The sequence below is a fragment of the Podarcis tiliguerta genome, assembly GCF_965153285.1.
Source record: "Podarcis tiliguerta genome assembly, chromosome: 2".
Lineage (NCBI taxonomy): Eukaryota > Metazoa > Chordata > Lepidosauria > Squamata > Lacertidae > Podarcis > Podarcis tiliguerta.
This window is the reverse complement of record NC_139535.1, coordinates 118,307,493-118,328,760: the sequence shown is the minus strand read 5'-3', so window position 1 is coordinate 118,328,760 and position 21,268 is coordinate 118,307,493. Positions and strand designations below refer to the sequence as shown.

Genomic DNA, 21,268 nt, shown 5'->3' with positions numbered 1-21,268 from the left:
ACAAATCAAAGCTGCATATTAGGATGGCAGTTTGGAGACAAAATCAGGGTTTTACTATCTGACCACAGTTATCTGCCCGTTGCCTTGTTTTTAACATCTAAATATAGTACCAAAATGCTCAAAAGAAATACAAGAGAAGCCAGAGACCAACTGTGGAGGTTGCTCTGGGCTCCCTCATTTCTCTTCTCCATGAATTAATTTAGACTACAGCTTATGCTGTAAAGTGCAATATACAACAGTGATGAACCACCAAGAACAATAAACTTCTAGTCAATACAGTAGCTGTTGCTCTCATTAAGGCGCTCTTAGGTGGTGGCCCAGGGGATGGAGTCCCAAGTCTCTTGCAGTGAGGCCTAGACCTCCTCTTCCCACTTTCCCCCTGTAAGCAGAGGGGCTGAGCACAAGGGATGGGAGAATTCGTACTTTTTTGGTTCTGTTTCTTATTTTTCCTGTATTAAATACACTTCTCCAGATTTCCTCCATCAGTGTGCTTTTCTTTAGTCTTCATGGAAATTCAGCAGCCTTTTAGCATTGATTTCTCTTACACGTTTGTATGCAATTCTGCTTATGCAAACATTTTTGCAGCGCAATTTCCAACAATATAATTCATTTGTGAATGTTATTTTCACTAATACAGTGGTACCTCGGGTTAAGTATTTAATTCGTTCTGGAGGTCTGTTCTTAACCTGAAACTGTTCTTAACCTGAAGCACCGCTTTAGCTAATGGGGCCTCCCGCTGTCACCGCATGATTTCTGTTCTCAACCTGAAGCAAAGTTCTTAAACTGAAGCACTATTTATGGGTTAACGGAGTCTGTAACCTGAAGCGTATGTAACCTGAAGCGTATGTAACCCGAGGTACCACTGTATATGCATTTTCATGAACACTTTATCTCAGTATATGCACTTTTGTAAACATTACAATTGCATTGCAACATTCAGAAAAATGCAAATTTTGAAGGATGGCTGTGCTCTGGCTCTCTCTGTTTCAAAAAGTGCAAATTAGGCCATTTTGTTTTGCAACATAAACTGAATCAAAATTCTCCCCATCCGTACTGAGCATATTGCTTGCCACCTACTATCTTTCGTTTCCCAGCTGCATCTATACATATAAATCAACATATTAATCCTTTTTTGCAAATTTGTGCGCTGGGCCCTTTCACCTATTTAGGAATATCTCCAACACATATACACTGCAATCCAAGACAAGAAAGCCTCATGAGAAGAAGCAGGGCAGTTTTCACCAGAAGTGTAAAAATCCACCCACTTACACATCCACGGTCATCTTCATCTTCGCTGGCTGGTACTCTTTATTCTTCTTTGGTGGGTCCACTGTGGGAGGAAACACACTCAGGGTTCATTCCTCTCAACACACAAATAGGTATCATTCCCCCCCCCCCCGTTCTTCTATAAGATGAGATTTGCAGCGATTTTTACATCCCTCTACAGGAGGGATGGGGAACCTGTGACTCTCCAAATGCCGCTGGACTTCTGCCCAACATCCCAAGATAACTCAGGCTTTTGACCCATAACTTGAATGGTACATGGGTATGTTCTTAGCCTCTTCCTTTTTTAGCAAAAAATAAATAAATTAGTTATTTAAATTTACATGTACAAACAGCAAGAATGAAGAGACATGAAAACAGGAAATAACCATATTGAGTAAAATTACATAAAATTGGGGGGGGGGCATAAAACATCCTAACCTGTCTTAACCAGGGTCAATGGACTTTTCTTCTGCTTGTCTTTTTTTAGTGGGGTGGGCTGAGTTCTGCCCTTTTTTATATATTACCAATGAACATTTTGGGCTCTTGTTTTATTCCCGTTTTCCAATTCTTGGTTTAATTGTTTGTGTGTTTTTGGGAAACATTAAAAAATGCCCATTTGAGGCACTTTCACAAAGTAATAATGATAAAACAATCAACTGCTACTAGCAGAATAAAGATACCACCAATGGAAGGCCTGCTCTCCTCGGTGGAAGGGGGTCTCTGTTGTTTTAGATATAACAAAAGGGCTGCTTGCTACTGCCCAGGTTGGGGCGAAGGAAAGAGGTGTGCATTTGGCACACAGCCCTTCACCCCTTGCACATCGTGGGTGGGAAGAGGGAAAAGGGCAAGGCTGCTGGATCATTGCCACAGGATGAGGTGAGGAGAAGGTGAGGAGAAACTGCACACAATCCCACTACCTCAAGTACAGAAGGATTAAAAATCGGGTGCTCAAGTGGTCAGACCCAGGCAGGAAGGGCAAGGCCAAAAAGTGGAAACTGCCAATGGGTGGCTCACCTGCCCCAGGAGGAGAGGAGAACCCACCCACTGTTCCCGTGCCCCAGGGACATGTGGTCCAACACCTGAGTGCGCACCGACAGTGGAAGAAAGTTGTTCAGCAAAACAGAAACAAAAAACCTCAGCCAATCCCCTGCCCACCCCACCTCAGCCCTGATGAAGATACGTTGGCCGGGGAGAAGAGAGGTAACCACGGGGGCCCTTCAAAAACACACATACAGAAATCAAGATTAAAAAAGTGCCTGACTCAAAAAAGTTGATGAGCTCAGCTAGTGCAACCACAACAGCTATGCCCCCTGGAGTGGATATTCTGAGGCGGAAGGATTAACTTGGAAGCCTGGAATGCAGGAGAAAGGCTAGTTTTCAGCTGTGACTTTTGAATGTGGCCATTAAGTTAATAAATACAAGGGGATACAGTTTTCCAATTGTTTTAGAATTTGGGATGCAAATACTTTGCAGCAATGAATGAATGAATGAATGAATGAATGAATGAGTGAAATAAAGAAATAAATGAAATAATGGGCCTTCTACTGGCCTTAAAATGCTGAGGCCAGGTCCCTCTGGCTGCAACCAAATAAGGTCCCCCCTGCCCTCACTCACCTCTCCTGAAAGCCTCGTGTTTAGGCCTGTCAGGATACAGGATCTCAAGCTGCGGCAGATCCAGAACACAGTCAGCAAGGTTACAGATGATCAGCTGCTTCGTTGTGAATGGCTGGATGTTCTCCACCTGAGTGGAACCTGAGCCAGGTGGGGGGAAAGCGGCACAGGAAGAAACCAGTCTATCAGTCCACCGCAGAAAGCAGTTGCCTGCTATCTTGAGCACTGTCATTCATCCCTTCGGTCAGGGGGCCAGCCAGCAATAAATCACATGCAGTAAGTGAAGTTAACTTTTTATTAGAAGAAACAAGGCCTGCACTGGGGAGCCATACCTAGTGGGCACAGCAACTCTTCTCGGTAGGTTTTGCCTCTATAAGGCAGTTGTGGAGACTGCAGGTCCCCGCCCTCCCAGAGCTAAGGCCAACATTTGGTGCCCCCTCCCAACCTCTCCCCTTCCATTCTGCTCAATTCACTACATCACAGTTGCAACGCCCTGCAGCACCCGCTGAGATCAGCACCCAGGGCAGGGGAACCAGCCGCGCTGCCCTAAACCCACCTCTGACTGGACTGCATCTCCTCCACTTTCTGACCCATTCTGTGTTCCACTCACTTAATGTGACATGCATTTTTGACCACGTACTTTGCATTAAACAAATGAATGCATTTAGCAGCTTCCCAGGACAAGAATTGTTATCTTACTTCCTTGGCAAATGTCCCTCACATGTAGCAGGAAGTTCTACAGTTTCAGACAGCAGAACTAGTCTCTTTCCCAAAGTGTCTCCAATTCAGCACAGAATCTCCTCTTACTCCGAAACCCTCCCTTTTACATGATTTGGTGAGAGCAAAACATATTAACAGCTGGGTTTAGACAGAAATGAGGGCAATTTGAGCTCCAACTACGTACCTACACTCTCAAGTGTTGGATTTGGACCACAGGCCTAAAGGTTTTTTTTATGCCTTGGTGCAAGCTTGGAAGCACAGAAGCTCCATTCCTGCTTCTTGGTCAGAGCTCCTACAAAAATACAGCTGTATTCCACTGCTCCTCACCCCTTGGGCCTTGGCAAGGTAATTTCTGATATCTGTCATTTCTTATAGCAGCAGGGGCATTTTATCTCTTTAGTTTGTTTGTTTGTTTGTTTAGTATAAAACACATATTTTAATTATTATTTTTCTTTTGCCCTCCTCTTGTTTTTATTTTTTTAATGAAACTCTATTAAAGATTTTCTTAATTTACAAAGGTATGTGCAATATCTCTCTCATATTTTTTCGCCATGTAACTTTTTTTTTTTTTTTTTACAAATCGGTTTCATTTGTTGAGACATTAGGAAGAATAGGGGGAAGAGGTGGAGGGGGGAAGATGAGTAGGTGTGGGGTCGGGTGGTGATGTTTCTATTTTACTTAATATATGTGGGGTTTTGTGTCAGCATTGCTTGTGCAGGTTCTCTGCTGTTCACTTATGTTCCTTTGGTGATGAAAGAGGTTGGGGTTGGCCCAGGGTGTGGCTGGGGAGCCATACTGGGGTGAAGGCATCTTCTTCTATTTGTCCCCGTGTCAGTTTCAGTTTATTGGTTAATTTTTCCTAGTAAGGCTGTTTCCCATACTATTTGGTATCATTGGTCCATGCTTATTCCTGAGAGATCTTTCCAGTGTCTGGTTATGTTTCTGGCTGCTGAGGTTATGAGGTGGGTGGGTTATGAGTTCTTTGTGGTGTAAGTTGTCTTGGAAGATGTTTAGTAGGGTCAATTTTGGGGTGATTTCTAATACTTGCTTGGTTATTTTACATACTTCTCGTATGGCTGTTGTTCAGAATAGTTGGATTTTGGGACACTCCCACCACATGTGGAGGTATGTGCCTGTGGAGGTGCACCCTCTCCACCATTTTGGTGTGGTTCCTGGGCATATTAGTGCTAGTTTTCTTGGTATTAGGTACCACCTGTAGGTGATTTTCAGAGTGAGTTCTTTTATTTTTGATATGGATTTAAAGTGGGGTTTAGACCACATTCTGGTCCACTGAGTGGGGTTAAACTCGGGCCAGAGGGAAAGCAGGTGGAGCTATGAATGCAAATATTATCTCTGTACATGAGGCTGCAAATATTTTCTCCAGCCACACAGAGGTTTCCACACCCAAATTTCTCCATCCTAGCAAGCAAAAGTATATCAGGTCAAGCACACATTCCAGCCAGGCAAAAGCACTCAAGGAGGGCAAGGAGTAGGGTTGGCAAGGGGGATGACCTACAGAGAGTCCCAAGGGCCTGATAGAGAGGAACATTTAGCCCCCAGCCCTGAGTTCTTTCACCCACGTCACAGAAAGAGGGCCCCTGGCTGAACCTAGGCTGGGTAAGAGCAGCTTCCACAAGCCCTCCATGTTTTTCCTGTGGTGTCACACTGTAAGCTCCTCATGAGGAGAGCTGGAAGGAGGGAAGAAGAAGTAGAAGAGTTTGGATTTGATATCCCGCTTTATCACTACCTGAAGGAGTCTCTGAGCGGCTAACATTCTCCTTTCCCTTCCTCCCCCACAACAAACACTCTGTGAGGTGAGTGAGGCTGAGAGAATTCAGAGAAGTGTGACTGACCCAAGGTCACCCAGCAGCTGCATGTGGAGGAGCAGAGACGCGAACCCGGTTCCCCAGATTACGAGTCCACCGCTCTTAACCACTACACTATACTGCAACCTACCCTTTAAAGATGGAGCCACTCTTCCCCAGCCCTTCAGCAAGAGGAAACCTAGTACTCCTTGAGATGTTTGTTCAAATGCTGCAGAGTTCAGAGGGAAGCAGCTTCCTCTTTAATAAAGGACACACCACAAACCAGGAAGTGGCCGTACCCAGGATGTGGTACAAACTCACTAGCTCGTTCCCCTTGGCAATTCCTTCCGCAGCTGGAGGCAGCAATGCTTCTGAATGCCAGTTGCAGGAAAGCACAGGATGGGAGAGAGATCCTGTGCTGAAATTCTGCTGGTGGGTTTCCCCCAGGCATCTAGTTGGCCACTGTGAGAATAGGATGCTGGACTAGATGGGCCATTGGCCTGATCCAGTAGGCAATTCTTATGAAGCTTTTAATGTTTGATATTTTTTGTTTTATTTGTATTTTTTCTGGAAGCTGCCCAGAGTAGCTGGGGCAACCTAGTCAGATGGGTAGAGTACAATAAATAAAATTATTATTGCTATTGTTATTATTTTCTTATAAAAACAAAGCTAGAGAAAGCACATATAACCTCTATTCCTCACGCCATTTCATTTCCAGCCACAGATAACTGGCCAGCCTCTGCAGGGACTGCTGTAAGGGACGAGTATTCGCTTTGCATGCATAAGGTCTCGAGTTTAATTTCTGGCATCTTTAAAAGATTTCAGATAGCAGAGCTGGGAATAAAACCATACAAGGCTGAATGGGCTGATTCTAAACAGAGCAACATGCTATATTCATGCTGACACCTTGTGCTCCTGTAAGCAACCTGCTCTCAGTTAATGCAGCACTTGTAACACAGACCTGTGGCTCTCCACATGTTGCTGGGCTCCAGCTCCCACCATGCCTGACCATTGGCCATGCGGCCCAGGGCTGATGGGAACTGGAGTTCTATTACGTCCGAAGGGCGTCAAATTCCCCAGCCTGGTTCTGACACCAGTCCTGTCTTAACACTGTGAGGACAGGTCAGAAATCAGCACAGGAGAAAGCCCACAACTGAAAGCTGACTGGCAGAAAGCTAGAATGCCTTCGGACCCCTGCCCAAATCAGAACCAGGGCTGGAGGCATAAATTCTTGCCTACCAATCCATTTCCAAACCAGAACAGCAAGGGAGAATGCTAGTTTCTAAAGCACTGGCAGACAAACAGCATGAACCCATCATATTGACTCATATGGAAGACCTAATTGGCTCAGTGGGTCTCACTCCTAAGTAAAGATGAACAGGCTTGCAGCCAAGGTGATTTTAAAAACAAAACAAACCCCTCTGACTCTGGGGTGGGGGCTGAGACAGGGGATCCTTAGGGAGGAGCAAATCTGTCAGTTTGGGTTTCTTTCACTTCCTCATTTTTCCAGTTCATTAAGTTCAGCGCTTTGTATTTCCACATCAGCTTGTGTGTATTTTTTAAGTCCTCATGAAAGTTTAGCAGCATGTTAGTGCTCATTTCTTGCAATATAATATTTGTATGCTATTTTGTTGAATGCACATTTTTTCCCAAAACAATTTTCCTTTATGTAATGCTTTGTTGTATGCTGTTTTCACTCATATATGCATTTATACACATGTTGCCATGGAGGGCACATTTTGTGGTTGGAGAACTATATTGCAAAATTCAGAGAAGTGTGATTTGCGAAAGACGGTTGTACTTCAGTTTGTTGCTGTTTTTGTTTCAGAAAGTGCAAATTAGATAGGCCCGTTTATAAATGCAAAGTGAATCAACCCCCCCACCCAACAATCCCCTACTGCTCTAGCTGAGGCAAGAGCAAGCCAGCCCTGCTGCCCTACGCGAAGCCGTACCGTCCGGAGCGTATGTGACGTAGGCAATGCTAATGCCACCAATCTCGGAGTCACTGAAGCGCAGCAGGAAAGTGCCGGGTGGAGCATTGCTCAGGCAACTGAAAACATACTGCTTGCTGATAAAGCCCATGATGAGTCTGTGTGGGACAGACGGACACAAAGAGAGAAAAAAGGGTGGGGGGAGAGGGATTTAAAAGATCAGCCTTTTGTGATAAGAAAAAATGATGGGAGGGGGGAAGCACTGGAAAGTGTGGAATATCACTTGCTTTGATGAAATGTCATCTAATCTCCCCACAAGCGAATCAGAATAACTGCTCAGTACAAAGTCAATGTTGTCTAATCTCCCTGCAAATGAATCAGGGTGAATGCTGAACAAACAGATCACCTGGAAACAGCCCAGTCAGAAGAGCCCTGCTGACCCTGAGGCCTGTGAGTTTCCTCAGCTCTGGGAAAGGGAAGGAAACACCAGCTGTGACTGACTGACTTTCAGCTTAGGGACCACTTGTTAAGAAGTGGTGCCACAGACCCTTCTCCTAACACCCTGGAGGACCCTCCCCCTCAACAGCCCTGTGAGGTAAGCTAAGCTGAGAGATAGTGACCGGCCCATGATGTTCTCCTCAGGCCTAGTCCAACACTTTTACTGGCTAATTACACCACACAGTGGCTCAGTCCAGTTGCTTTCTTACCGGTCGGACCAGTAATCCTTCAAGTGCTTCTTGGTGAGGTAGAGAATCCCATCAAACCACTGCCAGAAGGTGAATCCTCGGCCAGGAAGAATCTCCTGTAAATGGAAAAGGTGAGTGAGTGAGTGAGTGAGTGAGTGAAGGAAGGAAGGGAACCAGGGAGGCCCCACTCACCGCCATCCCACCCTCCTTACAAAACCCACTGAGGGACCTTATTGAACTGGGACCACGAGACTTGGCGCTTCTGGAATTCCTCAGGACTGGCGTTGCTGTCACCAAAGATCTTCTGAGCCAAGAAGTAGGAGTGCTCCTTGAGCAGCCCTTTCGTTGTCTCCACCTCAGCCATGAACTTCTGGTTGAGAGTCTCATACATGGACTCCCAGCTGACACGCTCGGCTACCATGAAAGGGATGCGATTCTGGAACAGGCCAGAGAGACAGAACCTCATAGCTATGTAGAAACACACACAGAGAGAACAAACCACCGGAAGCAGCAGCAGGAGGAGAATGCACATTCATAATCTCTCCCTCTCTTTGGCCTTCCCCGCCCACCTCACAATGGCAACGGCACACAAAATAACAGCAAAGGAGTAGCCCAAGACTCTAAGAACAGACTCTGTTATGTCCTACCTACAAGCTCCCCCTGCATAGCCAATCTTCTCACTCACTTTGCACCCATGGATTCCATGTTACATTACTGGCCTGGAATGAAGTTTTTCTCCCTCTCTCATCATATCGAGAGGTGGGGACATCCAATAAAGCTGAATGCAGGAAGATTTGGGAAAGTCCTCACATAACTGAACTATGGAATTCTCTCTCACTTGGATGCCTTTACAAGAGGATTAGACAAATTCATGGAGGAAGAGAGGGCTACTGATGGTTACTAGTCATGATGGCTACATGTTCCCTCTAGGATCAGAGGCGGTAGGCCTCTGAACAGAAGTGCACCTAGGGTGTGGCTAGGTTAACCTCCACCAAGGAGACAGGCCCCAGCCTCATGCCCCCCCCCCCAAATATCACACTTCCACTCCAATACATGTGGGATATAATCCTCAGGAGCAGTCAAGTACAACATTTCCTGTTTGCCTAGAATGAACATGCATGGGGAATGTTGGTCCAGCCAGTTGAACTTCCTGTTACACCTGGCTGGAGCATCCTTCCTTTTGCATGTGACTAGTAGGTGGGCATGACCTTTCCAGACTGGGTAAAAGGTCAAGTCATGTAGCCACCTCCCTTTCCCCCCCATCCCATCTGCTTCCTGCTTCACTTCGAATATGGGGTAAACCTGTTTGTACATATTTGTAACTTTAAGCCTAAAGCCTGCCTTCAGGGATCACACTGTGCTCTGCCTGATTGTGGGTAAAACTACTTTTTGTTACTTATGAATAAGACTGTTGTGTCTTTAGTCTTTTAGGAGGGATTCAAGGGATCATACAGGAACATATCCAATCTGGGCAAGCCAGGTTGAATTGCTTATGACTCACACGAGTCTGCAACCAGCTTCTTGCTGTGTAAAGGGGAAATGCACTCTGCTGTATAAAGAAACTTGTTAGTGCGAGTTAGGAAGGATTATATTAATCAATACATCCTCTCCTGTTACCCACAATATTCCCACAATACATCTCCTTGCCAAGGGTGCAAGGGAGCCTAGGTATGCCTCTGCCTGTGAATACCAGTTGATGGGAATCACAAGTGAGAAGAGTTTTTCTGCAGTGAGGTCCTGCTTATGATCTTCTCATAGGCACAACAGAGTGCTGAACAAGATGGGTCTTCAGTCTGAACCAGCCGGGTTCTTCTTTTGTCCTTAATGTGAGAAGCTATGGGTCATGTGGAAGAAGTCCATGCACACTACAGATCACCCTCCCAGAACCTGGGATAATGCTGGCATGGTGAGGAGTCACAGCCTGTGATGCAGAGCACTTCATGCTGCTTCAGTAGCGTGGACAGCAGTGCGTCCCAAATCACTGCCATAACATGAGAAGCATTTTGCTTTGGTTTTGGTTTCATCCTAGTGCCCCCTCCCATCTGAAAACACAAACACACTGTGCTGTTACCAAACCTCTTCACTTTGCAAAAGCCAGGTGTTGGGCATCTCCTTGTTCAGGTGCAACTAATAATGGAATCACAGAATTGTGGAGTTGGAAAGGACCATGAGGTTCATCTAGCGCAAAGTTTCCCAAAGTTGCGTCTCTAGCTGCTTTTGGACTACAATTCCCATCATCCCTGACCACTGGTCCTGTTACCTAGGGATGATGGGAGTTGTAGTCAAAAAAAAAAATAGCTGGAGACCCAGGTTTGGGAAACCCTAATCTAGTCCAACCCCCTGAAATGCAGGAGTCTCTCTGTCCAAACCAGGGCTCAAACCCACAATCCTGAGATTAAGAGTCTACCAGCTGAACTATCCATTTCACTTAGTGTCACACCGTACTCTTTAATTCTGCCCCCAACAACAAGTGCTTCTACACCTTGGGGACACGGACAGCTTTATATGTCAGCTTATGTCAATCACTTACAGCAGCCGCAAAGGCATTGTCCCATAAGATGGTGGCTTTGGCATTGTTCTCCTGGTTGCCATGGACGATCACCACAATGGGAAGTGACAGGGCCTGGAGCACAAGAAGTGGAAAGAGGAAGCACACTTTAGCAGGGGGTTGCTTTCTTCACAGCCAGAGCCCTCTCCCTGCCCCTCGTATCTCTCACAGGAGCACAAGAAGCTGCCTTAGACAGACTCAGACCATTGGTCCATCTTGCCCAGCGGACTGACTGGCTCTCTAGGGTCTCAGGCAGGGAGCTTTCCCAGCCCTACCTGGAGATGATGGGGATGGAGCCTGGAACCTTCTGCATGCCAAGCAATGCTCTACCACTGAGCCACAGCCCTTCCTTTGAGTTATAGCCCTCTCCAAATTCACTGCCAAAAACGAAGAATTTCCAATTCTAGAAACCAAAAGCGGTGACCTGCAACAAAATGTTGCACTGTATCCCCAAGTCCCTAATGGGAGTGCTCCTGTTTAAGTGGAACATGAGGTGTGTGTGTGTGTAATATATATAGAGTTGGCTTCAGGAGGGAGGAGGAAAAGGAGTAACACTTTTCCTTTCCCAGATACCTGAAACTGAGCTATCTAGTAGTATAATCCAGATGTGGGACTCATTACAGATTTATTTAAAAGATTTTCAAGAAAACTATTGCTGCCCACAGCTCCCTCAGCTTATCTGAAATTGCCTCCCACACAGGGCTGGCCCAAGACATTTTGCCACTTGAGGCAAAACAGAAAATGGCGGCCCTCCCTACACCACCAGACTGGAGGCAGCCTGGGGAAGCCCTGGCACACTGAAGATGGCATGGGGGGGGGGGGAGAGGCCATAGTGCCCCACTCATTCCAGGCAGTGGCTGTGGGTGAGAAGCTCAGGATGCAACCAGTGGTGCGCTTCCTGGGGGCCTTTACAGCTCGTTCCATGATCTGGTTCTGAGGTGGTGGAGAGATCTTTCCCCGCAGGGGATGGCTGAGATGGTGACAGCTCCTATCCACAGCTGGAGGGGGAGCAGCAAAGATGTGCAAGGACACGCCTAACCTTTCTTTCCATACCTGCCTGAGGCAACTGGGCAGGCTTGGAGGTGGTATTAAAAAAGGCCCAGGCTGTAGTTTTGGGGGGTTTCAACATTTCCACCAAGGCCACCTTGGTTGGGCGGGATTGGGGCTTCATGTCTACCATGAAGAACAGTCTGTTGAGACTTAGGAAGTGGGTCATCCCTGGAGCCTCTGTGGAATCCATTTGTGCCCTTCCAGCAACAAAATCACCAACAGGCCACAATCTGCAAGCCAAATAAGTAGTAGTAGTTTGGATTTGATATCCCGCTTTCAGGCAGAGCTTTGGATTTGATATCCCTACCCGAAGGAGTCTCAAAGTGGCTAACATTCTCCTTTCCCTTCCTCCCCCACAACAGACACTCTGTGAGGTGAGTGGGGCTGAGAGACTTCAAAGAAATGTGACTAGCCCAGGGTCACCCAGCAGCTGCATGTGGAGGAGCGGGGAATCGAACCCGGTTCCCCAGATTACGAGTCTACCGCTCTTAACCACTACACCACACTGGCTCTTAAGTAATGAGATAAACCTAAGCAGTAGGGCTGTTACCTGCAGGCGGAAGATGGTTTTGTTGGGACCAAGGCTAACACTGGCACTGAAGAGGATAGCGCACTTCTCTTCGGTCACAGACTCGGTGCTCTTGCGGTCACAGCGCTTGATCTTCTTTAGGAGCTGAAGGAAGAGAAAGGCAAAATCACACCTGGCTAACCTAGAAACCGTCACAAATGTTGTGGGGTCAAAGTAACAACTTCAGCTACTGCTTGGGGAAGTTCTACTCCATACTTCAGCCTCCTTTTTATCTGTTTCTGATCCAACAGCCACCTTGAATCATGAAGCTACAGTGGTCCAGTTGTTCACAGAGTCCAAATTCAGAGACTAGAGTCTACAGCTACATCTAAACACACAGAAGAACAAGGACAAAATGGGGAAGTACAGTTCTGACATGGAAGATCAGAGTGCCTTACTTCAGAATATAGGAATCTGCCCTTTTTAAATACTCCCTATAAGTAGAAAACTAGCACAGAGTTTTTGTATTTTCTTTTTTTCGTTTTAAGTTTTGCATTTTGATTTATGTATATGTGCAATACAATCAGTAAAAAGAAAAAGAAAACTAGCACAGAATGGCAAGGATTTAGCTAGAACTTTTCTCCCTGCTGTGCCAATTTTCTTCTTGAAGCAAGTATTTTAATATTTTTTTTAGTGGAAAAATATTCTTCCCCTGCAATCTGAAATGGAGCAGCCTATTGCTATCATCTCATAACTTCGCCATCCCATCCTGCTGCAGGTGTCTGCTGCACATGCCAGGTTCTCAGCCTTAGAGCATCGGCAATGGGCTTGTGGCCCTCCAGATGCTGTCAGATTACACTCCCACCATCCCTGACTGTTGGCCATTCTGGCTGGGGGCTGATGGGAGCTGGAGAGCCGCAGGTTCCTCACCCCACCCAAAGCTATGCAATCCCAGTTAATGGTTTGAAGGCACACAATGCTGTGACAATTCTAAAACTCTGTGTGTGTGATGCAGTCTGCTCAAGGCCTGGACGGAAGATTGCTTTAGAGATATCTTCATAAGCCAATTTATGGTTTCTGTAGGGTATGTATAACATACAGTCATACTTTGGTCGTCAAATGCCCTGGAACTCGGACATTTTGGCTCCCAAACGTGGCAAACCCAGAAGTGATTGTTTGAGTTTGTGAACGTTCTTTTGGAACCTGAACGTTCAACAGGGCTTCCGCGGCTTCTGATTGGCTGCAGGAACTTCCTGCAGCCAATCAGAAATCACGATTTGGTTTTCAAACATTTTGGAAGTCGAATGGACTTCTGGAACAGATTCTGTTCCAACCTACAAGGTACAACTGTACAAACAAAATTATCCAGAGTCAGGTATAAAGTCTCAAAGCAGCTTTCTCCCAAACATACAACCTAGGGGAGAAGCACCAACTTGTGAGGGAGGCTCTGTTAGGATTCTTGCTCTGTGCTTGCAGTCATGGGATTGTTTTCTATCACATTATGGTGTATGTTTTCACCCCACATAGTGGAAGTGACGGAGACAGGAAGTTTTGTATTACTGTGTTCTGTGAAGTGGGACTATTGTCCTTTGTTCTTTCTCTTTGCTGTCTGATGTGAAAGATGAAGGAGCTAAGTCAGAACGCTCCAAGTGTATTATATGTGAACAGAGTAGCCAAAATGCCGTGCTACTGAGTTTGTTACATGAACCGCTAACACTCTACAGGATCCCTAAGTGTGCTGATACTTCTTGGTATCAGTCGCTGTGATGTTCGGGCTGAAGAAAGCTTTTGAAGCTCTCGAACAAACGACCAAGAGGGAGAGAACATGCCAGTCGGGCATGTGTCTCTGCCAGGGTCCTACATGTGAGCAGGATGATCCTAAATGGCTCAGGAGGCCAAATGGCACCAGTGGTTTCTCCTCCTCCCATCGCAAGCATTCAAATGTATGCACACGCACACACACACACACACACACACACACACACTGCTGTAGTTACCATATTCTTAAAGAGAGCACAGCAGGCATTGCTTGTTGCATTTGTCTCCAGAGGTGCTGTGTTGTTCTGAATTTCTCCAGTGTTTTCACTGAAACCGAAAAAGAGAAAGTGCACGAGTTATGTACTTCCATTCTGAGCCAGGGGTTAATAATTGTGGGTGTATCAGGCGAAAAGCAACATTTTCAGAGTGACTTCCATGAAACCACAATCTGATCTTGGAATCAGACCAACAAATGTAATAAAGGTGACCGAGAGCTTTGCTTTCTGTGGAATCGCTATCCCACAAACCCACACCACCCAACTCCAAAACAAGGGAGGGGCCCGTGAAAAATGTCCTCTGCCTCCCCCACCGCCCCGATCCCTGGCATGGTGGCGATCAAGCAGGAAAACGTGCTGGCGGACATGCTCTCCAGCGTCCCAGGAAGGCTGTGCGCCGCCTTTTGCCAGGAAGCAGAAGGAGGACAACGAAGGGGAGCAGAGCCGTCTTTAGCAGATGCAGAGGCCTCCATCCTAAGCCTCTGCGGGGATAGGTCTCCTCCTGCGGAGACTTGGGAAGGAAGCTACACACCCACCAGCCATATAGTTGGCGGGGCGCAGCTGGCGGGCCTGCAGGGAAAGGTGAGACCACCGGCAAAGCGACACAGCTCCCCCACTCGCTGGGGCATCCCTGAGAGGCCAGCGCCTGGGCGTGATGAACCACTAAGACCAATGGGAAAGATGGCTCTGCTTGCAACCCTCAGGAACCCTTTGTGGTGAAGGGCCCCTGCAATGTGGAAGCACCACTAGATATAAGCCTGCTCAGTGAACTCTCGCCCTAGAAGTCCTTTAGGAGCTATGGGGGAGGTTTTGCAAATATTTCCTGATGCTGATGCAGAGGGTTCTCCCCACTGATGCTCAGAAATAGGACTTCAGAATATGGCAGACACAGAACGGAGTAAGTCGGGGAGGGGGGGAGTCAGGGGCAGAAAGTCTGGCAGGATTGTTTTAACTGAAATGCCTCCCCTAGAATGGCTCACCATGTCTCTTGTCTTCTATCTCCACTCTAGAATATGTCAGATTCACCTTGGGAAAGACGTTTGTTCAAAAGGGCAATCAGACCTCTTTGCTGAGCCTAGTATTCAAAACCTCAAAACGTTGCTAAAACCGAGAAATAAAGCAACAGGGAGAGTGGCGTGTTCAGCTGCAAGGGTTCTGCTCACCTGAGGACAGTCTCCAGGTGGCTAGTAGCCAGCTCCCGTGCCTGTTTCTCTGTCACAATGTCAGCGGTGACCGTGAAGGAGTGTGGAGACTTCAGCAGCTGTGGGCCCAGCAGGAAGCGTGTGGTGGCTTGAAATTTGGTTTGGGTCTTCAGAACTTGTAAGGGCTGTTTGTCCACCAGGAATGAGCTGAGGGGGAGACATAAGCAGTGGTCAGAGAGCCAGGGAGCAGTGAGAAGGATTGGCTATTAGCCCTGCTGCAGTCAGCCTCATCATTCTCCCTGCTCCCCAGTCAGTAAGATGGACAGAAAACATGGATCTAAAGGAAGAATCAGCAACTGAAGGCTCCAGGGAGAAAACTAGCCCCTAGAGTAGGACCAATCCGTCTTTCCCCAGTTGTCAGCACAGAGACAAGAGTGATTTATGGAGGAATGTCATGGCTGTGGCAATGGACTTGCCAGTAGCCTACCTTGGTGTGAGCAGCCTGCAACTCTCCACCCCCGCAAAGCAGCCCTTCTTTAAAACTAAATTCTGCTGGCAAATGTATGGAGACCCAAGGGTAGCGTTTAAATGGCAGTGATGGGGAAGAGGAATGAGGAGAAAATGGTGGAAGCACAGATCTCAAGGCTGAAAGGACTTATCTGAAGAGTCCTGTCCCAGTCTCCAGGAGGCAGCAACAGTTATTCCACATTTACATTGAGGCCACATCCACATCATACACCTAAAGCACTATGACAGCATTTTAGATGGTCAGGGCTTCCCCCAAAGAATTCTGAGAGCTGTAGTTTGTTAAGGGTGCTGTGAGGTGTTGTAAAGTTACAATTCCTAGAGTTCCCTGTAAAGAGGGACTGGTTGTTAAACCACTCTGGAAATCGAAATTCCGTTAATCTTGGGGACTGTAGTTTAACTCTCACACAGCTACAAATCCCAGCACCTTAACAAACCAGAATTCCCAGGATTCTTTGAGGGACGCCTTGTGCTTTAAATGCATTGTGTGGATGTGACCATACGCTGCGTTGTTTAACTTGTTGGGAATTGGTAAGGGGAAAGCCAATCTTTGAGATGAGGGTATGTGGGTGGGGGGCAGGCAATTGCTCTCAGTGCTCTTCTGATTCTCTTCAGATCTATGACCTTGGTGCTTCTGGCAGAGATTCTCCTTACTTTTTGACGAGGGAACTAAATACATTATCCAGACGTTCCTGAAGCTCAGAGCTCAGCTCAATTTCAGAGGCTACCAACTGCAGGCGGAGCTGGAAGCAAATGTCCACCAGGCTTTCAAATCTGCCAGGAAACACACCAGGTGAGGGTTAATTTCCCTGCCACCAACCAAAATCCCACAACAACTCCAAGATTACACAAGCTTTAAGAACCGAACAGACTGGACAAAAAGGTGCTGCAGTCACCTTCACACCAATCGGCAACACTGTCCCTGCCTTTAAGCCTATCAAAAGGTTAAAGCAGGGGTAGCCACAGGTTGAGGGCCACATTCCCTTCTGGGGGCCACATGCCGGTCGTGGGAAGGACCAGAGACAAAAGTGGGTGGAGCAATGAATTTTAACTTTGTACAGTGGGCTAGTGTTCTACATACACTCCAACACCCCTCGTCAGACAAGTAAGAAGCATGATTGGAGTTCAAGGGCACATTCCAGCCAGGCAAAGATATCTGAGGGGCAAAGGAGGCCCAGTGAGGAGTGTGGCTGGAGGAGATTTGGGAGTGACCTGAGGCAAATTCCAGAGGCCAGACAGAGAGGCCTGGAGGGATGCATTTAGTTCTGGGGACCCGAGGGTTAGAGAAACATCCAAGTTGATCAGCAAGGGTCCAGACAAGGGCTTTTCTGGCTATATGTATAGTTGCAGTGTTTAGGCAGGGCTGCATGTTTGCGGGATGCTGCAATTTTTGTGGGAGTATGCAGCGTGGTACTAGGTGAGGAATTCATCCTCTGGAGTGTCAGAACTTTTCTTTTAAGGCTCACACACGTACATTTCTAGCACTTGTGACTGCTTTGCTCTAGCCACAGGACATACACAGTCCTGCATATGGTGTAAAAATAATTTAGAACACAACAACTACATACCAGGCTCGTCTGGACACAGACTGGTCCAACAAGGGAGATTGCTTTGCCCCTTTTATATCTTAGGGGTTTGTTTAAGCAGCACGAAAGGGCCATAGGCACATTTAGACCTCGAGCTTCCTCACCATCAGCACTAACCATATGACTGGCTTTGCAACCTGAGTTGGAAGAAACTCCCAACAGTGCCAAAATAGTAGTTCCCCAAATGAAGCTATGCACTAACTAAGCTCTCCCTGCACTACTCACCTTTTCTGGAGTGGAGCCAAGTCCTCATCAAAGGGAGTTCCATTCCCAGCCAGCTGTTGCTGCCTCTTCCAGATCATAAGTCTCATCAGCACCATTTTCTTTGCACCTTCTAGTTCATTAGCTGTTTTCAGGAACAGATTTTGAAGATTTTGGAGAGACTGAAACAAGAGACAAATAGGTTGGTAGGCATGAAGAAGACAACAAATGCTGTTGAGGCATAAATCAGATGTGCCACAGAAGAGGGTGGTGGTCTCAGAGAAAGGGAACCAGGCAAAAAAGATCTTGGAGTGTGTTCCCAGTAGACTACTTCCCCCAACCACAGAGCCATCTGCCACCAACTGCCCTGAGTCCTGGTGACTTATGGTATGATGGTATCCTTTATTGTGGCTTTAAATAATGTATCTGAAAGTTACTTGTCACCTTCACAGGACCTGTATCCTAAAAGGAGGGATATAAATAAGTAAATGATTCGGCACCAATCTGTTTGCATGTTGTGTGTCCAGGGGTTAAATCAAGGTGGTTTAGGGCGTGGCCCAAAGGGCTGCATGCGGCCACTGAAACCTTTTTGGGAGGCTCTCAGCAACATTTGACTCCTCTTCCTCAGCTGGGCTTTGGGAAGGAGGAGTGGGCGCTCTGACAGGGTCCCAGAGGCTTCCCGGTCCTTCCCAAAGCCTACTTAGCATTTTCCCAGCTTGGGGAAGGAGATGGGAGGACTCTAGGACCTTGCCAGAGCCTCATGCCTTCTTCCCAAAGCCTGGCACCTCACTTAGCCAGCTTTGGGAAGGCTGTGTGAATGATGGAGGGGGCATCAAATTTTGGCCTCGCTCCTCCCTGCGCCATGTGACAAGGCAGTGTGCAGCCCATGACTTCCATGGCAAAGTACTCCTGTGGCTCACTTCTTATGAAGGGCCACAAGTTCCTTCTCCCCAATCTAGGTGATGGAAAGATATAAATCTTTGAAACAAAATCCATTCATCAAACAAGAATGGTGTCTGCAGAATGAATGGACCACCATCATGAATGGGTTACTCACACTTTCTTGCAGGTTCTCCTGGGGTGAAAATTGCAGGTTCAGCTGCAAAGGAACTGAAGACCATAAAATCATGATTAGCGTCTGCATAAGAACTTCAGGCCTAAGTTAAGTTATCACAGAAGGACAAGGCAAGGACTTACTCCCTTCCCCCAGCATAACCGGCATATATGATTGCTCTGCCCAGCAACGTCCTGTTCCTAATACTCTGTGGGCAAAGCGTAGCAGTTTTCTGCTGGGCAAGCAGAAAAATGTGTGGGTGCATGATGAGGTTCAGAATTACATTCTGTTTCAAAAATATACCTTTGTGGCAGGGAAAGGCTTGTGCAGGTCAGCAAAAAGCATCATGAGATATATTTTGCAGAAATCTAATTATATTGGAATTTTGCTTGCTATCTCCATACTGACCAAAAAACCCACGCTAATTCCCTAACTAGGAGCTATGATTACTGCTCAACAATTGTGCCCTGTACTCTCTCTATATATTTAATAATCTAAAATAATGTGGTATTGTTTGATAGCCAGTATTATATTTGTTCACAGATGATCACAGGGCCTGGAGACAGGCAGCAGTGACCAGGGGAGGAATGGCTGCTGAGAGGAGAGCAGAGAGAAGAAACCCCACGGTGCACCTGTAAGAGCGAAACCTGATGCTTTCCTCTGCCCCAGCTGCAACAAAACGTGTCCCTCCCGTATTGGTCTCTACAGCCACAGTAGGCTCTGTAACCTCCCAACAGTTTGACTTGGCCCCTGAAGTTGCACTCTTCCATTGTCTCCGGAGACAGATGGATGCCAATAAATTTTTTTCACAATAAGCTCCTTGATTTCATACAGGTTGAAAGGGTAGCAAACCTTGTCACAAAAGATGATCTGGTGAATTTTGTGGTCAAGCAAGCACAGCTAGAAAGGGAAGCCTCTCTCTGAAACCCTATCAGTGTCTAGGATCTTCAGTAATTTGTTTAAATCTCTTTTTACTGTTCTATTTTAAAACTGCATGTAACCTTATGGTGAAGGGGGAGTAAGAAATCAAAATCAGCATTGCCCATCCATGCCATCCTTCCACACCTCTCAACAGTTTTATCTCTACAATTGTGACATTAAGACTGACTACAGTGGTACCTCGGGTTAAGAACTTAATTCATTCTGGAGGTCCATTCTTAATCTGAAACTGTTCTTAACCTGAGGTACCACTTTAGCTAATGGGGCCTCCCGCTGCCGCCGCACGATTTCTGTTCTCATCCTGAAGCAAAGTTCTTAACCCAAGGGACTATTTCTGGGTTAGCGGAGTCTGTAACCTGAAGCATCTGTAACCCGAGGTACCACTGTATAGTGATCAAGTCCAGGACTCTTTGCATCCCAGGGTGTTCCCATACAGCACAGAAAGCCAGCAGCATTAGGATGGAACAACTGCCATTTTAAGGTAAGCCATTTCTGGCCCCAATGCAAGAGTGGCAAGTTTGCTCAGCCAACCTTTGGGGTTGTGGGGCCTATGAGGGCACTGGAGCAGTGAGGGGGAGGCATCAGGGGGAGAGAAGAAGAGGGTGGCCAAAGTGAGGTGATGGGGGAAGAAGGCACCTGTCCCTGTGCACCCTCAAACCTGGCAGCGTTCATCTCTACCTCCTCACCTCTTGCGTTGCCGTTCATCTGATTCAAGCTCTCCCGGAGCGCCTGGATCTCCTGCACTCTGTATTGCAGCTTCTGCAGACTGAATATAAACCTCAATTCTTCCCGTTGGCGTTGGATGAAGAGGGCCACATTCTGAAACTATAAGAAGCAAAAGTGAGACGTGGCACTTCCTGCTTCCATCTTCTACATATTTAATAGCTAAATAGCTATTGCTTCGTGACATGCTGAAGAACTAGGGTAAACTGGGCAGTGAAGCTGCAGTGATCCTACAAAACAGTGGCCACAAGCCATCAGAAGAGGCTCAGCCTGAGGGCCCAGATGTAAAAGAAAGAAAGTTCCAGCCGCCACACATTGGCCATTCCTCTTACCTGTTGGGCTGCTGCTTGCTCTCCCTCTAAGATTCTTTTTATAGCCCCCACCAACTGCAGTGGCTCTCTCCGGTATCTATTCTAGAATTATTGGGAAGAAGACAAATGTTGTTAATGCCTGTGCCTCAAGCCACCTGTGAAGTTGTCCCATGGTTTATCCCCATCACAAGAATGGACTGAAATTGCTGTGTAGACAAGAATGGGGAACCTGCGGCCTTATAGATGTTGTTGGACTACAACTCCCATCATCCCTGGCTGTTGGGCAAGCTGACAGAGGCTAAAGGGAGCTGGAGTAGAGCAACATCTGGATGGAAGGCCACAGGTTCTCCAGCACTCCCTGAGTGACCCTGGGAAGGAAGGGCACTCGGAGGCAACAAGCTGGGGTGGGTCCCCCAAAGTGAACCCATACTGCAAGCTGTAAGCCCACCATTGTTTATTATGTCACACCTTGCCTAAGAAACTGGCTCTCAAAAAGTCTGGAAACTTAGCACATAATTGGCGAAGGGTTGTATCCAATGCTAGTCATGCTCAGAGCAGACCCACTAAAATGGCTAAGTTAGGCTCATTTATTTCAGTGGGTTTACCTTTCCTTCCCCCATGAGGGGGAG

General features: G+C 46.9%; 1 protein-coding gene across 4 annotated transcripts in view; it reads right to left on the bottom strand.

The window, feature by feature from the left end:
- Positions 1 to 21,268, bottom strand: part of STAT6 (signal transducer and activator of transcription 6) — a 56,964-nt gene that overhangs the window by 5,509 nt on the left and 30,187 nt on the right. For all 4 annotated transcript variants that reach the window (XM_083428234.1, XM_083428233.1, XM_083428236.1 and 1 more), the window contains exons 4-17: positions 20,661 to 20,741; positions 20,292 to 20,430; positions 18,670 to 18,722; positions 17,637 to 17,794; positions 16,480 to 16,599; positions 15,322 to 15,507; positions 14,123 to 14,210; positions 12,168 to 12,290; positions 10,550 to 10,642; positions 8,249 to 8,455; positions 8,041 to 8,135; positions 7,355 to 7,491; positions 2,881 to 3,018; positions 1,270 to 1,330 (exon numbers count right to left, since the gene is read on the bottom strand). In XM_083428234.1, the coding sequence (XP_083284360.1) occupies positions 1,270 to 1,330; positions 2,881 to 3,018; positions 7,355 to 7,491; positions 8,041 to 8,135; positions 8,249 to 8,455; positions 10,550 to 10,642; positions 12,168 to 12,290; positions 14,123 to 14,210; positions 15,322 to 15,507; positions 16,480 to 16,599; positions 17,637 to 17,794; positions 18,670 to 18,722; positions 20,292 to 20,430; positions 20,661 to 20,741 (1,679 nt within the window). The remainder of the gene's footprint in view (positions 1 to 1,269; positions 1,331 to 2,880; positions 3,019 to 7,354; positions 7,492 to 8,040; positions 8,136 to 8,248; positions 8,456 to 10,549; positions 10,643 to 12,167; positions 12,291 to 14,122; positions 14,211 to 15,321; positions 15,508 to 16,479; positions 16,600 to 17,636; positions 17,795 to 18,669; positions 18,723 to 20,291; positions 20,431 to 20,660; positions 20,742 to 21,268) is intronic.